A 17,528-nucleotide genomic window follows, 5' to 3' on the forward strand; every position below is an offset into this window, starting at 1 on the left:
CGGCAAACAGACCACATCCAATTTGCTGACGTGGACGACGGTTCTTCTAGCTATGCACCCACACTGGCAGGTTAAGGCACGTGAGGAGGTTCTGAGGGTGTGTGGAGCACGTGATACCCCCAGCAAAGATGATGTGGTCAAGCTTAAGACGGTATGCTTATATATTTATTAGCGAGGACAAAGAATCATGCTTTTGTCTCTTAGCACATGTTTGTTTCCTGAGAAAAGCCAAACTGCCACCTTTCGCTTTATTGTTACTTGTTTTGGTGGGAACATTTAGTGGCAGTTTTGTCATGTTGTGAAATATGTTTTTTTTTTTTTTTTTTTTTTAAATTCAATCTGGAGGGGTAAATTGGTCTTTTGACTTTGTGGGCTATACGGTTCTAATGTGCAGCTGACCATGATCTTGAACGAGTCCCTCCGATTGTACCCTCCGACGATCGCCACGATCAGACGGGCCAAAGTTGATGTGGAGCTGGGGGGATACAGGATCCCGCGTGGGACGGAGATTTTGATTCCAATCTTGGCCGTCCATCATGATCAAGCCTTGTGGGGCAACGATGCAAATGAATTCAACCCTGCTCGATTCTCCGAGGGAGGGGCCCGCGCTTCGAAGCATCCGATGGCGTTCATTCCCTTTGGCCTTGGGGTCCGCACGTGCATCGGACAAAATCTGGCCATTTTGCAGGCGAAACTAGCGCTGGCAATCATATTGCAAAGGTTTTCCTTTAGGTTGTCCCCAAGCTATCAGCATGCGCCGACGGTCCTGATGCTGCTCTACCCACAATACGGTGCACCCGTCCTTTTCCAATCTCTTTCCCATCCTCTGGTCCCCAAAAAGATCAACGCTCCTAAATATGTTACTATCTCTATAGTGACCAAAATGCCCATCCTTGCCTTGCCTTGCAAATTATAGGAACTAAGAGATATGTTTCAAGAAATATCCTTCTATTCCCTTCCATTCACCTTGCTCTACTGACCTCCATGTCCATGAATTTTTTTTTTTTTTTTTTTACCAAATGGCCACCATGGTCTTCACCAGAGTGTTTTACTCTTTGCTCTATTTTAGTTCTAGGATTTAGTAAATGGCTAACAACTAGGTAGCTGCCCTTATATGTATGTATTAATTAATGTATATTTTGCACAATTTCTACACAAAGTTTTGTAATATTAAGCTTTCATGAATCTTAATTGATTGGATATTGGTAGATAGGCTTGGTTCCAAAAAATTGTACTTAGTTGGATGCGTTTTACGCTTTATGGGATCGGATCTGTTTGGATTCATTTTTCATTTTTTATGCACTATAATGAATGTTTTTTAGGCTGTTTGTTGGAATTCCCACCCCTTTATTGTATTATTTTATTGCGATGGTTATCTGGTAAAAAAAATGATTAATTAAGATGAAGATGTGAATAGATAGAGCGCAATACTGAACCAACCACCAAGTTCATCGCATAGAAGAAAATTTATTCAACAAATGAATTAATTATGGTGTCATTCTTAGTGAAGATGGTAGGTAGCATGTAGTGATGGAATCAAGGGTTTTTTTTTTTTTTTTTTTTTTTTTAACGTGCGTAAAAAAAAGGTATATATATAGATACACAAAATCATTTTATTTTTGTGCTCTAACACGTTATGTAAAATAAAATGAGACTAGTCTTAACTTATTCCATAGTACTAAGTCATAAGTCATATGTCATAATTATATACAAAAGTTCTATCACTTTGGCTGTGAAAAGGAGGTTGATAGTCTAGAGTAAGGGACTGCTTTCCCTTCATCTTTTGGGTCATTTGGTCAAGCTTGGCTTGTAAATGCACTGACAAACCCTAGCTCTCCTAGGTTTGAGGGGTTTTGTTGGGATTTGATTCTCGGTAATGGGACTTCAATTTCATCGATTAGTTTGAGGTAAATTCGTAAACTCTAATTTTTATTTAAGTTAAGCTAAATATTAAAGTGTGTGCTTAATTTGGGAATTTATTTAGGATTATTGTGTATTAGAGGGTCCTAAGCTTTACCCAAGCTACATGTAGGAGTTTTGTAGTGCGAAACTTCGATCTCACCCTTTGATTAAGGTAAGAGCAAAACCCTAATTTCTCTAAAGTTATGTAAGTTGGGGGTTTTTGTTGTAAAACCCTATAATTGTAATAGTATGGGTTAATTGAACTTATGATTATGATTATCCTAAATGTCCTTAGACTTTCATGGATATAGTACTCGGGGGAAATTGAGCAATAAAGGTTTGCTTTACAAGCTTTGTCAATGATATGTAAATACTGTACTTACCGAGTAAAAGAACATATTTTGAATTGTTTTCAAAGTATATATGAATATTCAAGTCGGTTGTTTGATGATGATAGATGTTTCATGAGTACTTTCGATGATTCACTTGTGTTAAGGTATGCTTTATGAATTATTTTGAAGAAATAATGTTGATTGTTGGATGAGCATGAAAGTAAAGGAAATATAGTTTTATATGCATGCATCACGAACTTGTACATAGCTATGAAGTGTGAGTAAAGGGGTGATTGATTAAGAGTAATAAACCATGAAAGAACAACGAGCAGGAAGAAAGTCCCAGATGTGAGAAAGTATCATCCGTTCAGCAAAAGGGTTGGACGAACAGGGAAAAAGTCATATTTGTTAGTGTAAAGAATAGAAATGGGAATGAATGAAATAATTGAAAGCATACATGGCATAATGTTTTATCAATATATTATGCAATGTAATTTACTAGCTATGATTGAAGTCAAGGGATGCTGGATCCGTTTTGAGTTAGACTAATACTTTAGTCTATCTTTTGCTGTACACCATTTTAGTTATGTATATATACAAACATTTATGATGTATTTTGGGCTTTGTGCCATATGCGACACTTTTGTATAACAAATGTTTTTAGTTATGTAAATGCACATTGTAATGCTTAAAAATATAGTTGTCTATTATCAGCTTTGTGTTATGTGATATTCATTATATAGATGTTTTCGCTTATGCTTATGAGATGTTATGTAAGGTAATGTTACTGTGATGATTTGGCCTTTGTTATAAAGGGGCAAGGTTTGGGTCACCACATCGATGGTCGATCTTCACCACGCCGACGAATGGCAGCACTTTTTCAGTCTTCCTCAATGATCTCGTCCTCATCAGGCGTGGACATGCAATCGTTTTGTTATTACCACTCATGATGTTGTTGGTCAGGTTAGAGACGCAACTTGATCTCGTGGTTTTGTTGCATCAAGACATCCATGTTTTGAGAAATTTTAGGAGATTAGCCTCGGAAGCTGAGAGGTGTTGGTCTCGAGAGCTGTACGAATTGAAAGTACCAACCCTGTATGGATTGTGTTAAATCACCACTTTGCGTAAAAACTTAAATCAATAAGAAAATATAAATTTAATCATTTAATTAATACTTTAACACTCCCTTCACGTGAAAACTCAAACTCACTTGAGGGTTCTACCGGAGCTGAAAGTCCCACACCTTAGGTGGGTTAGAGATTTTGTCATTATTATCATGAACACTTCTCAACCGTGTTGTCGACATTTGGTATTTTGTTAAAGAAGCAATAACCATTTCTCACATACGTGCCAACTGTTGTAACAAACAAAGACAGCAAAGAAAATAAAATTGCTCACTGTTTTCCCAATACACAAAAAAGTGGTTTTTTATATGTTTGAAATGGACGTTAGTGCCTATGCAGTTGTAGGACGAGGAAGGTGAATTGGACATGGAAGGAAGGCCGCTGGTTGCATGGAGATTTACATTATACTCCACTTACCAACGCAAAGACGTGCACATTAAACTTTGCTTGTTTCATGGGCTCATGTTTCTCATAATTAATTAATTAATTAATTACTCTGCTTAATTAATGCTCACCAGTTCACGTTGCGAAACCCCATACAAATTGTGGGGCTTCTAAGCTGCTTCGCATTTCATTGATGTGCTCACCCTTCAATTATCTCATCCATTAATTTTGCATTTTTCTCTTCTCTTAAAACAATTATTCCTCGCTACTCACAAGGTATAAATTATAACATATTGTATTAAAATTGTATTATTACTTTGACAAACATCAAATGAATTACCATTATATATATATATATAAGCACTTAACCAATCTATAGCTTAGGTAATTAATTAATTAAGAAGCCTACCAAATAGGATATTGTCCTATCATATTTTATTTCTTTAATTAGATGAATCTATTGTAATTGGATGTCACTTTTTAAAAAAGGTGTGGCTACTTTCTCAGTTTATTTATTTTTTATTAACTTGTCATAAAACCTTTTAAATGGTTATAGGATGTGAAAGTAGGTAGAGGTCTAAAGGAAAAACTATATAAAAAATGTAAGGAAGCAAAACAAAATGGTGATAATATGTTATGGTTTGAAAATGAAGAGGAGGGAAGAATATATATATATATATATATATATATATATATATATATATATCAACTAGAAAGTATCAAAAGGAGAGAGAGAAATGGTTTGATTTTGTTAATGATATCTTTTCTTTTGAAGCAGTATTAACTATAGTAAGTGAATGTCTTCAAGGGATAGCTCAATCAGCTGTAGATCATGCCATATGAAGCGGTGGTCACTAGTTTGAATTTTTCTTCCCCTTCCCTTGCATGGACATGTCAAAAAAAAAAAAAAAAAACCTACAGTACGTGAATGATTGTTTAGGGACAGAACAAGTCAATCTAATAAATTGTCAAATGTCCTTTAACTTGTGAGAAATATATAATTTTTTAATAGCAGTACTAAGAAATGATGTACTTTTTACTCACTTTATGAACACTTAATAATTTATTAGACTGGTTTAATTTATATGAATTAAGTACAAATCAGTTTGTAGTTAATTTATATCCGATTGTTGAGTCTCATTAATTTGACATGGCAATCTCATCTATTTTTTTTTAATAAGGACCGATCTAACGATTCGTTAGGACTATAAAAATGTAATTTTTTGCATTACTCTTCGCCAAATCAATTGTGTTCCAAACATTGCTCCAAAAGAGAAGAAAAATAAAATATAAAAAAAAATTGTAGAGAGAAGTTTCCATCCCTCCAGTATTGGGTAAGGTGCCCCATAATTAAAATAAAACAAGGGGCACCCAAATTAGTGAGCTTTGTGTTACTACAAGAACAAAAGCAAAGACAGATGCTGTGCCCAAGGCATGAAATGTTGTTTAAAAGCAAAGGTGCTGCACTCCAGCATGCAAATGCACCTTTTTTTTTAATATATATATATATACCTTCTCCTTTATGGGGTTTAGGAATTTTTACTTGTAATTTAGTAACCAAGTAAGATTTGATTGAAACAACATTTCATTTTGTATTAGTTTTTGGGATCTTCTCATGCCCTAATTTTTTTTTAGGGTTTTTGATGGTCCCCATGAAGCATGTGGGTTTGGATACATCTCTCTTCTCTTCTACTTCTGTGTTTCTTTGCTTTTGTTAAAGGAATCAATGGCATGCCATCAAGCATGTGATCCCTTCTATAATTACCATATCACCCTAATTTTCAATTCCTAAACCCCCTCTTTCGGCATCTCCATGGCCTTTCTCTCCCTTTCTCTTTTGCAGACACACCGTGTGGGTATTAATGGTGACCATAACCTGTTTATTCTTCCTTATCATCTTGTTAATCTCGAACATTGCGCTACAAGGACAATGACATTATAATTATTACACTTATTATCTATGCAACAAGGCCGTGAAATGGTTCGGCTACTCTTAAAATACGGACAAGAATCACCGAGAATATTCATTTTATAATTAAGATTTAAAATTTATGCATCTAACGGTATACTCATTTGAAATGAAAAGAAAACACTCATTCTTGCTACGTTGTCACAATCTAAACGGTCCATTTAAAATTAATAGAGGCCCACAAAGAAGATATTGCATGGGATCTTAATCCCATTATTTGAGTGATTTTGGCATTTCCTAAGGGCAAGTACCAGCACTGCAGAGCCAGCTGCCAGCATCCCCTTAGGATACCCCAATTACATATAAAAATAATAACAATAAAAAAATAAAAAAAAAACATAAAGAATTGTTTCACGTACTCATAATTCTTCACATCACAACCACATTTTTCTTAATTATTTAATGTCATAATCTTAGTCTTAATTGTTTTTTGTTTCTATTGGAGCTTCTGCTCGTTTTTGTTCTTTGTCTTAAGCATGTTTCCGCATCAACATAATAGGCACTGTCTCCTTCCCATATTACTCATCTCCATGTTAAAAAAAATAACTAGAAAAATCATCCCTAATTAAAAAAACCACCTTAAATTAATCCCGAATGTCTCCCGATTTCGCACTCGTGCCAAAGCAAATTGAGCTGGCTAATGTCTGCCCTTGATTAATGCGACCTTGTCGGTCTCCCATAGAACAAAGGGCCGGAAGCTCTCTCTCTCTCTCTCTTGGCATGATAGCCCGAATTATGCACAATGAGCATGGCAATTGTTTATTAAATATTAGTCTACATCATCCATATCTCACTGCCACATGAATGATTACTTGGAGATTACTAAGGGAGAATGATTTTGAATTTGTATTGGGCAGTTTGGCTAGATGTACTTATATTAGTTTTTTACATTAAAGGCTATGATGAGGGTGAATTCATGCTCTAATTATAATGGAGTCCTTCTCATACATTTTGTGCAGGCGTATATGATGCTTAAAGCATATTCTAAGATACACTCTTATTCAGAGAATTTACGTGGTTCGGCAAAAATGCAATTACTATAATTCCTTTCCAAGAATGAACCAATTATCTCAATAGTTGCTGCATAAGGTGTTGAGCTAATAATGTTAAAAGTTATAGGATGATAATTGATAAACATTCTGTTGGTGAAAGGGAAGGGAAGGGAATTGGAAGTGTTTCATTTCATGGCTAGTTTGGTGGAGGGTTACTATTGTGCATAGGAGATATGCTTAAAATATTGGGAAAATCGAGGCATGATTTTGGACTATTTCTCTCTCACTCTCTTGGAAAGGAGCATCATCACATGGGAGTTCCAATCATGAAGGAAGCAAATGAGACAATGGCAGAGGATTTGGTGGAGCCACATAAATGCAGGACTCATTTGTAGCCTTTCTATCCATCAAACCCACTTTTCGTCTCAAGGCCTTATAAAAAAAAGAGGGGAATTCAATCAACCTCAAATAGATAAGGCATCCAGTGGATCCCATACAATACCAAGATATTGCATGGCAGCATAATGCATTCTTTTTTTTATTGTTTATTTGAAAGGAATGGTCTAGATTAGGACAATAAATAAAACAAGGGTGAATAAAAAAAGAGGCGGTGTTAATGGGGCAATTGTTGGTAGCCGAACCATTCCTCGAGAAAATTGGTAGTTCAGTTACCCTACAACCGGCTACTCGGAGGATGGTCGAACCACCCTCAAGTTACTTGGAAGTTGTTCTGTTACACTTGAACCACTCCTTGTAGTTGGCCAAACTACTCCTTGGGAAAGGGGGTAGTTCAACCACCCCTAGACTGGCTGCTTGGGTGGCTGAACCACCCCCTTTTGTTAGGGATGGTTCGACCACCCCCGAACCATTTCTTGCCGGTAGCCAAACCACCCCTTGGGGAATTGAGCATTTTAGCCATCACTAGACCGATTGCTAGGGGGTTGGCTTGGCTAAATCACCCCTAAGCCACTTGAGGATAGTTCAACTACCCCTAAACCATCCCTTAGGAAAGGGGTAGTTCAATTACCCTCAAATCGGTTGCTTGGAGGTAGTCGAACCACCTAATTTCTCTTTTCATTTCTGCTCTCTTTTCTCTTCCATATTACATCCCATTATATATTTTTACATGGTATCATAACCACTGATCTGCTTCATCAATAGTACTGAACAACAAGCTCACAGTCAGCTTTTGATGTGTGTGTGTATATATATATCACTTTTTTTTTTTTTTCAAACTCAAGCTTACACCTTTAATTTGAATGGGGATGTTAGAATATTTTCAATAATATGTTTTCATTATTTTCCTTGTAGATTTTTTCCCTTATTTAGTCTACAATTTCTTGTTCATCGTGCTTAGCCTTTATATAAGGAACAAGATTCTCTCCATTTCAAATGAAATTGGTAATAATCAATTAGTTATAGTGGATAGATATTTTTGTCTTTTCACTTTTTGAGGGGACAAAAATACTCATCCACTATAACTAACTGGATATTATTCAGTTCATTTAAAATGGAGAGGATCCTAATTCAATATACTTCAATATATTCAAGATATAGCCTAACAATTTCATTAGCCGTTCTCTCTTTTTTCATATTATATTCCATTAATATTTCTACATCAACATTAATCCAATAGTAACCATTGCTTTTTTGGTAGCTCTACTTATCCATCAGTATTCAATATCCAACGACTTAATACAATATTCATACATAACATCAAGAAATTTTAATCCAATCTATAAGTAGCCTCATCTATGACTCGAACTTGTGACACGGTGTTTGCTTTGATATCAATTATTACAAGCCTAACTATTGATCCAAAAATTTCAAAACTATTAAATACTGATTTGGTTAATCCCTTGACCTTTGAACAGAAAATGTGATGCGAGCAAGATGGTGCCAACCAGATGAAAACCAAACTTTATTATGAAAACAGTGATCATTTCAATGGGCATGGAAAAGTCTGAACTTTTCTCGTGCAAATTCTGAAATACCAAAATTACTGTCGTAAACATTACATAATCATTGGGCCTTGAAATTCAGAGAGTTTTTCTCCAAACTCCAAGTCAAAAATATAGCCTTAATGCCTTTGTTTCGGATAGCTACATTGTGGAACTTACAAGTACATTAGCATTTTGCTAATTGGGCTGATTATGCCTACAAACCATGGTCTGCTACCAAGGCCCAAGTGCTGATCTTCATAAGGAAGAGGAAGATTTTTTTTTTTTTTTTTTTTTTTGGTAACAAGAAAAGGGGAATTCTAGAGAATGCATTCAAATAAATGCAAGTCTTTAGTCTTAGGTTGTAATATTAAGAAGGGGGAGAAATGGTGGGATCATCTTTTTATCCGCTTAAAATTGATGTTGCGTTTAAAATTACTATTGAATCTGTTGAATTTTGATTCAATGATGGTTTTAGAAACCACATTAAATTTAAGAAAATAAAAAGATGGCCTTTAACATTATTCTAAAATAGGATAGAGGAAAAGATAAAGGAAATAAATTGTACACACCTATGGTGGGGAAAGGCTGGGGACAATGCCCTTGAGTCAACCGTATATGGTTTGAATAATGCTACATACTACACTCTCATCCTTTCTTTGATTTATTAGACAATGTCGATCAACCCTTAAATTTGCTCTTGTTAAAAAAAAAAAAAAGACCAATAAACAATGCTACATTATTCCAGTAGAATGAACTATAATACGTAGCATTACCCGTATTGTTTTCAATACCTAAACCAATAGCAACAGGTGTCGCTGTGTTGGGTAGTCAACCGCTGTTGGTCAATTGGTGAGGACACATTAAACTTGAGTAACAAGAAGAAGAAACAAAACGTTTTTTAGATGTGGCCCTCACAACATTAATATCCCAAATTTGAAAGAAAGTTCATCATGTGTATGCTAGGTGTTGAGTTCTGAGGTCATTTATACCTGCTGTGTACTCTTCCACATTGAAAACAATCGTTGCAGTCGACAATATGCACCCTACACTCTAACCTTTTCATGCAAACTACAATAACCACAATTGAAGTCTTGATTAAATCCCCCAAACGTGCAAGTAACTTAAAAATGATCAAGTTCCTCTCCAACATGCATTGGCCTTTCAAACATATGAGATATCTCCTTGCAAAGTTTGTAACTTAATTACTTCTTCATAACTTTAAGGGCAATAAACTATTTGATTTGAGGTTCCAAGCTTCATAACTGTGTCCTTATTGACAATTCAGTGTATGTAATGCATAATTTGCCCCAAGTCATAAAGTGAAGAAATTCATAATATTATGAATATTAAATGCGGAAATAATAAAATAGACAAGATATTTACGTGGTTTGGTCTATGACTTACATCTACAAATAAAGCTCTAAGAGCTACATTTTGTTTTTATTCAATGAATAATTTTACAATACAAACGATCCCCTATTTATAGGGATGTGGAGAGAATTCAAAAAGATATAATTGATAAAATCAAATCAGTATTGAATGTTTCTAATTTAATTCTATCAATTACAATCAATACAAATATATTCTCATAATATCAAATCTTACACAATATATTCTAACATTCCCCCTCAAACTCAAGGTGGAAGATGTTGAAACCTTGAGTTTGATTTTCTTTGACTGCATTGGCTGGAGGCGGTTGGCGACGATGATATGAGATGCGCCTTCAATAAAATTAGGCCAACTATGGGCCAAAATGAAAAGCCAACTGTGGGCTGAAATGGGCCTAGATTTTAAACAATACCACAAGGCCGAAGAGAAATGGGCCAACTATAGGCCAAAAATGAAAGCCAATTTTGGACTGAAGTGAAAGCCAACTGTAGGCTGAAATGACCTGAGTTTTAGACAAATACCACAAAGACCGAGCAGAAATAGGCCAACTATGGGCCGAAGGATGGGCAACTTGGCCTCTTTTTATTTTGATTTTTATTTTCTTTTCATTTCTTTTTTAGATTCTTTTTTTTTTTTTTTTTTTTCTCGATTTCACTTTTTTATTATTATTTTTTAAAAAAAGAATATCCTAGTCGCAGATTACATTAAACTGTGATAAGAATTACTTTAATCCCGTAACCAAACACATCTAGGTTTAAAAACCTAAATCAGGATAACATATTTCTAAAGAACACGAATATTTGTGCACTGAAATAGCAAATAGGGATTAAAACAAACCCCGTAACCAAACACACTTCTTCTCCACAAAACAAACCTCCTGAAACATGATCTGGCGTGAGATGAAATCCATTACGGCGTCGTCGTGGTGGACCTATGGTTAACGGCGTGATGGCGCTGGACTGAGTCGGAGAGACGGTGGCTGCTTGGTTGTGGTAAAGATTAGCGTTGCGGCATGTTCTGGGTGGAGCGATGCTGGGATGCCAAGAAGGAGCGGTGCGGCTACGGCGATGGTGAGGAGGCTTGGTGATTCCGGCAGATGCAAGACGGCAAGGCATGGGTTGCAAACAATGCTAATGAGCGGCGCGTTATGGACGATGGACTGTTGTCGTTGAAAACTGGAGGGAACAACGGCGTCACATAGAGGCAGAGATCGGTAGGGGTGTCAACTCAGTCCAGTTTCTCAATTTTTGGGTGAAACCAGGGACCGAAACCGGAGTACCCCGGTTCTTAGTTTTAGGCAATCGGAACCGGGTCCTGGTTACCGGCCGGTTCCGGTTTGTACCCGGTCCGGTAACCGGGTTTCTAAGAAAATTGTTTTTTTGGCTTATTTTAGGTATTGGGCCTAAAATAAGCCCATTCTTTCATATAGTTGGCCCATTTTTTAAAAAAATTTATTAGCATTTTTGTCCAAATTAACTAGGCTTTGTTGTGATTGTTCGGTTGTTCCAAATAAAATAAAATAAAATAATAATAAATAATAAAAAAAAGCCTAAAAATCCTTTAAAAAATCAATGTTTTTGCCTATATGGGCCTTAGAAATAAAAATTCAATTTTTTAAAATGCCTTAAAAATCATTTTAAATTAGTTACATAAAGAAACCATTAAAACAGTAAAAACAAGTATTTAAACAAATCAACATGCACAAGAAATACCCTTACTAGAACAATTCAAAACCCAAAAAGAAAAAATAAAACAAGTATTTAAATAATCTACCAACCAAAAGAAATACCCCTTACAATAAAAATAGTTCATAAATATAAATATATAAATAGTTCCTAAATTTTTTTAATATTACCGGGGTAACTCTTATATATATATATATATATATAAGAGTTACCCCAGTTCCCGTTAACTCGGAAATAACCGGGTACCAAAAATTGGGTACCGGAATCGGGGTACCCGGTTTTTGGTTTTTTCCAACCAGAACCAGAACTGGGTCCCCGGTTTCCCGGTTCCGGTTCCGATTTCTCGGTAATTTTGACACCCCTAAAGATCGGTGCAGATATGTGCTGGTGCAGTGCAACGGCGTTGATGGAGATGCAACAACATTGATGAGTCTCACCCCAATTTTTTTTTTTTTTTTCGAGAAGGAAAAAAAAGACAGAAGAAAGAAAAAAAAAATTGTGTGTGATATGATATGAAAAATAAATAAATAATGGAATTTAAATAAAAGAGACATAAAGATTTTACGTGATTCGCTCTATGACCTACGTCCACAGATAAAGTCCAAAGGGCTACATTATGCTCTTATTGCTTGACGTTTTTTATGCTTAATATCTTTAGCATGCTTAATACTAAATAATTTTTCTTCACCAAATTGCCCGAAACCTACACTTTTTTGAATCCAATCGTAGATTTTATGTCAGTAATACCTGTGCTAATTTTTTCTCTTAGCTTTTGTTTGCCAAGCTAGTTATTGTCCTAGAAAAATTCATGATTTATTATTAAAAAAAAAAAAAAAAAATCGAACAATTGATAATATCAAATAAGTCTTATAGTATAAAGCTTCAATCCAAATATTATAGTATTTACAATACATATGATTCCTATTTATAGGGATGTGGAAAGAATACAAAAAGATATGATTGATAAAATCAATTCATTATTGAATGTTTTTTATTTGATTTTATCAATTACAATCAATACAAATAGATTCTTATAATATCAAATCTCACACAATATATTCTAACATTCCCCCTCAAACTTAAGGTGGAAGGTTATGGAACCTTGAGTACATGGTACGACTAAAAAAGTGTGGATTCAAAGTTCTGCAGGACTCTCATACCAGGCTTCAAAATTTTCAAATCTTTTCAGATTCAAGTATTAAGAGAACTACCAAGGTTATATATATATATATAACCATTCCGAACATATGGTGAATAAAGCACACATCAGCAGGAAAAAAAGTTTCATATGTACATGAGCTGAAGCTAAGGTTTGAAATAAAACCTTTCAAGCATCCACATATCAGGTCATCCGTGGCAGCCACAAGATATTCTGGTCTTACATCCTTCAGCAACACAGATATCTGAGGCTCACAGGTGGCCTGAAATGGAAGAATGTAGAAACCACAGCAAATAATGAATCAGTGGCTCATCATCAGATGTACAGTGTACTAAAAGATTCCATTGTCTAGACCAAAAGAAAGGCGGCAAACCCAACACCGTCTTTAGAAATTTTGGGGTGAGGTGCACAGGCCTTACTTCTTCAGCCCTGGAAAATGCAAGGGAAGCATCAATAATGTCCTCAAATGTAATTGCCTACACTGCCAAGTCCCAACGGAATAGAGAAAACTGAGTTCAAGTGACAAATCCCCCAAAGTATGCATATAAAAGTAGAAAGCGTGAAATAGCTTTCTAACTAATCCAGGAATCCCTAGATAAACTAATCTTACTAGCTCCATTATATGGAAGAAAGAGGAAAGATAAAATGACAGGAAAGTCTTAAGCATAACGCTCAAATGCCTTTAGTGATAACATGGAATCCTAATATTATAAAAGTTCAAAAGCCAGCAGTTAATTCGCGTAGTAAAGCAGAAAAGCTGACCTGACATATCTCTTACTATACAAATCCTTAAAAGATGCAACAGGATTGTACTATTATAATATTCTCATTATCTGCCAATTGTTTGCAACTCTAAGGTGTAATTTTAACATGACATAGAAGGTACTAAACATCAGAAGAATGGCATGCATAATATAGTACAAGCCCACAAGAAAACAGGAGAAAAATTGATACACAAGTATGAGATAAGAAACATTAATTGCTTGGTATAGTTTGTCGTACATAAACTTCAAACTAGACCACTGTTGTAGAACCCAAAAAAAAAGGATATGGGAAATAACTCATCTTGCTTCTTACAAGGTAGTGAGGCCATTAAAACAAATGTTTATCTGATCCTACATCTAGGGAAATATGAATTCAAATAAAAAATTTCACAGATTTTCCTGTCATCTAATAGGAATGCTGGTACGAGTAGAGCCTAAGTTTCTTAGCTCAATCAAATGTTCATCGTTTGATATATGGAGCGAAAGACGAAGATTTGTCACCATCTCTTCCTTTTCCCAACTTAAAGGTCCTGATGCATGTAATGCCTCTATAGTGCAACGGTAGGCATGCAACTCTAACCTATGTATTTCAGCTACTAGTTCCTCTTTTGTAGGAAGGAGAGAATTTCCTTCCTCATAACCCCACAGATGAAAAGATTCGGCACCACTAGAATTACCATCATCATCCTTAATATGACCTGCAGAAACATGATGAGGGATCTTATAGGAATTGTTGCTAGTGATGCTACAACTACCAACAGAGGATGTAATACTATCAGGTGCAACATTTGATTCTAAGTTTGCAAATGAACACCCAACAGTGCCAGTTGGTTTCCTCCTTTCTGCTTCCACTTCAGATATCCCAGTTGTTCTGTTGTCAGAGGAAGCATTTATGTATTTTTCACCCAGCATGTCTCTCGGGAAAGCAACAATATCTACCTTTTTGGGTAATGTGGACGAATTGGCAGCTTTCACTCGATGACACAAACCCTCTTTTTCTATGGCTCTAAATTTGTGGTTGGCTCCGGCATATACTTCAACTTGAGAATAGCAACAGGGTGACCCTCTCTTCAAAGTTTTAGATGAAACAACATGAGACTCCTGGAAATTCACTCTGTTCTTAACAGGAAAGCAGTCATCTTCTACACGTAGATTCATCCTTGTGTTTGTCTTATGAAATTGGGAGCTTAATTTTAGGTTGCACTTAAGAGTTGAATGTCTATCATGTCTTCCATCTTCCAAATTTCCAGAATCCTGCATGAAGAAGCAAAATAAACAAAAAGGTCACTCATAAAACAGATATAGAAAGTCGCTTTTCTGTCTGCATTCATTTGTAAGGAAAAAAAAAAACATGCATAGCAGTCAGAAACTACAATGTAACAAGTATAGTTCTAAAAGCCTTAAATGACTTGCCAACTTCATACATTCAAAATGACAAATCTAGTTCAACTTCACATCACTCTATGAGAAATTTAATCTACTTCTGGTAAATATAAGTAGGTGCTAACTGTGTGAAAACACAAATTCAATTGAAAGAAAATGAAACACAAGAAGATACTTGAAAAACACCAAAACGTTTTGCACAAATTGAACTCGGCATTTTAAAGAAGAAATTGCAGAATATAATACTCATGTGAAATTACCTTTCCAACCACAACCCATTCGTCATCATGCCAAGACTGCCTTGCCCGGATGTTAAGCTTGAAGATTTTGAATTCTAGAGAGGACCCAAGTAACCTGACTAAAAAGTACTTTTTCCCCAAAACCTGTGAAACTGTTGCCATTTTCCAAGAAAAGTTGTCAAACACCTCCACAACATCACCACGAACCCAGTTCTCTGAAATTTCTAGTGGAGGAGGGCAAGGCCTAATGGAGTTCCTTGATACCCTCTTTGCAACAGCCTCACCGTTGGCGTCCTCATTCCCATCATATCTAACAGTGTAGTTGTGGCCATTACCACAGATAATCTCAGCACATCGCCAGGAGCCTGAAGGCACCTCCTTTTTGCTTAATACTTCCACTTTACTCCCTTTCTTGAATCTCATACTTGATAATATTACACCCTAAATTCCAGTACAGAACACCTGTCGTCAATGATATGGTGAATGTAAGAAACAAGGCAGAACCAAGGTTATTCAATTTAAAATTACTTGAAAAATGAAATACAAATGTTTGTAATATTTCATAGAAAAGAGTAGACACAGAAAAAAGGAATTACAAAATATATGTAGTTTTATAAACAGAACACGTAGTTTTCCTATTTTTGATTTGCATTGTCAGTAAATTTTTTAAAATATATATATAATTCTTTTGATCTCTTTCCATTTCCCATATTTTCTCAACAACCAAACCGAGTATCAAGCATAAATACACATAGAGCTCCTTTAATTTAATGTTATTATTCAAAAATAGCATATAGAAGACAAAACAGAAAAACAAACAGACGTATACATTCACTCACACCAGATATCAATGATCAAAAAATTAAACGACACTACTTAAACTTCTGCTATGTTTGGCTGGATAGAAAATTGCAAGAGCCATCGAACGTCAAAACTCGAGATTTTCATTGATCAGGAAAAAAAAAAAAACACGATCAAACATATAAATATCACTGGACTAAGCTTAATACAACTTCTGCTTCAGTTTAACATTTTTTTTTCTACAAACATACATAAAAACAACCAAACAATATTTTTTTTTTTTAAAAAAAAAAAAGAGACAGAATTTCTTCTATTTTCCTCCGTTTTTTCAGCAACCAAACAGAGGGTCAATCGAACTGGACTCAACATGCAATATCACCACTTCCCAGCACCACAACAACAACAATCCACACCCATAATCAAAAGAGAAAGAAAAATAATAATAATAATAATAATAATAATAATCTGAACCCCAAAAAAGCAGACGAATAAAGCACTGGAATTGAATCTGAAAACCTCAAGATTAACGAATTGAATAACATGGAGAAGAGAATTACACTGACCTTTTTCCGATTCCCAGAGCCCTTCTCGCTAATCAAACAAAGTTTCACTCTCTTTGTGATTGTTGTTGTACAAGCAAGATTGATTGCTAACAACTAATTTGTAGTTTATATATTTATTAATCAAAATTTAAAAAGGAAAATTAGCCTAATAAACAACGAATAAGGTATGCTTTCTGTGCCAAGTTTGCCAACTGCCCAAGAATAGCTTGTTGAGATGGGCACTAACTGTTTCAAAATTCAATCTTATTGGATTGGGAACTAGGAGCGTGTGCTACACGCACCCCACCCCACCCAATTTTACAATTTAAAAAATAAATAAATAATTTTAGATAACTTCAGTTAAATAGTAGAAAATGATTATTGGGTTTTTTTTTTATTTGGGTAATATTGGAAGATTGAATGGGGGATTAATTAGTTCAGTCACGCTAATGTAATCACTCAGATTTTCAAATGATTATTTCCTCAGATTATGGTTGCTGAAGCCTATTAATGAAATTAGATATTTCCAAATCTCCAATATGCCCCCCCTTTTATACTCCTAGTAGACATTAAACGTCACTTAACTTTCAATAGACCGTTATATTACTGTCGTACAACTGAAATAACGTGACAGTGAAAATCAGTCGTCAGTCGTATATAGCAATCTACTAAATAGCATTACTCTTCCTAAAAACACCAAAAAAAAAAAAAAAAAAAAGATTTTTACGTTAACGTCATATTATAATACTTTTTTCAAACAAAAAGCAAAAAAGTATCATTCAAAACACGCTAAGAAACCAAACCCAAAATCATTTTCTTTTGGAGGGTTGGATGTTTTTTCTTTCTTTCTTTTGGAAATGTTAATACTAAAAGCAAATCATAATGTTCTGGCATTAGTTACAACTAATATCCGTGCATCA

At 35.1% G+C, this 17,528-nt stretch overlaps 2 protein-coding genes across 2 annotated transcripts in view; one reads left to right on the plus strand and one right to left on the minus strand.

The window, feature by feature from the left end:
- The window catches only part of LOC132166114 (cytochrome P450 734A1), a gene marked incomplete in the record, with an annotated part of 3,317 nt that extends 2,132 nt beyond the window's left edge, over positions 1 to 1,185 (plus strand). The window contains 2 exon segments of the mRNA XM_059576879.1: positions 1 to 151; positions 395 to 1,185. Of these exon segments, the coding sequence (XP_059432862.1) occupies positions 1 to 151; positions 395 to 916 (673 nt within the window).
- Positions 1,186 to 13,315: 12,130 nt separating this feature from the next.
- On the minus strand, positions 13,316 to 16,901 carry LOC132166127 (uncharacterized). Its single transcript, XM_059576893.1, has 3 exons — positions 16,630 to 16,901; positions 15,287 to 15,727; positions 13,316 to 14,897 (listed from the first exon to the last, which is right to left on the minus strand). The coding sequence occupies exons 2-3, from the start codon at positions 15,686 to 15,688 to the stop codon at positions 14,046 to 14,048; spliced, it is 1,254 nt and encodes a 417-aa protein (XP_059432876.1). The 5' UTR covers positions 15,689 to 15,727; positions 16,630 to 16,901; the 3' UTR covers positions 13,316 to 14,045.
- Positions 16,902 to 17,528: the final 627 nt, after the last annotated feature.

Source organism: Corylus avellana, chromosome ca11 (genome assembly GCF_901000735.1).
Source record: "Corylus avellana chromosome ca11, CavTom2PMs-1.0".
Classification (NCBI taxonomy): Eukaryota; Viridiplantae; Streptophyta; class Magnoliopsida; order Fagales; family Betulaceae; genus Corylus; species Corylus avellana.

Coding starts and splice junctions, on each gene's coding strand:
- LOC132166127 (XM_059576893.1), bottom strand. CDS start 15,688: ATGAGATTCAAGAAAGGGAGTAAAGTGGAAGTATTAAGCAAAAAGGAG. Junction 14,898..15,286: donor AATGGGTTGTGGTTGGAAAG/GTAATTTCACAT, acceptor TTCTTCATGCAG/GATTCTGGAAATTTGGAAGA.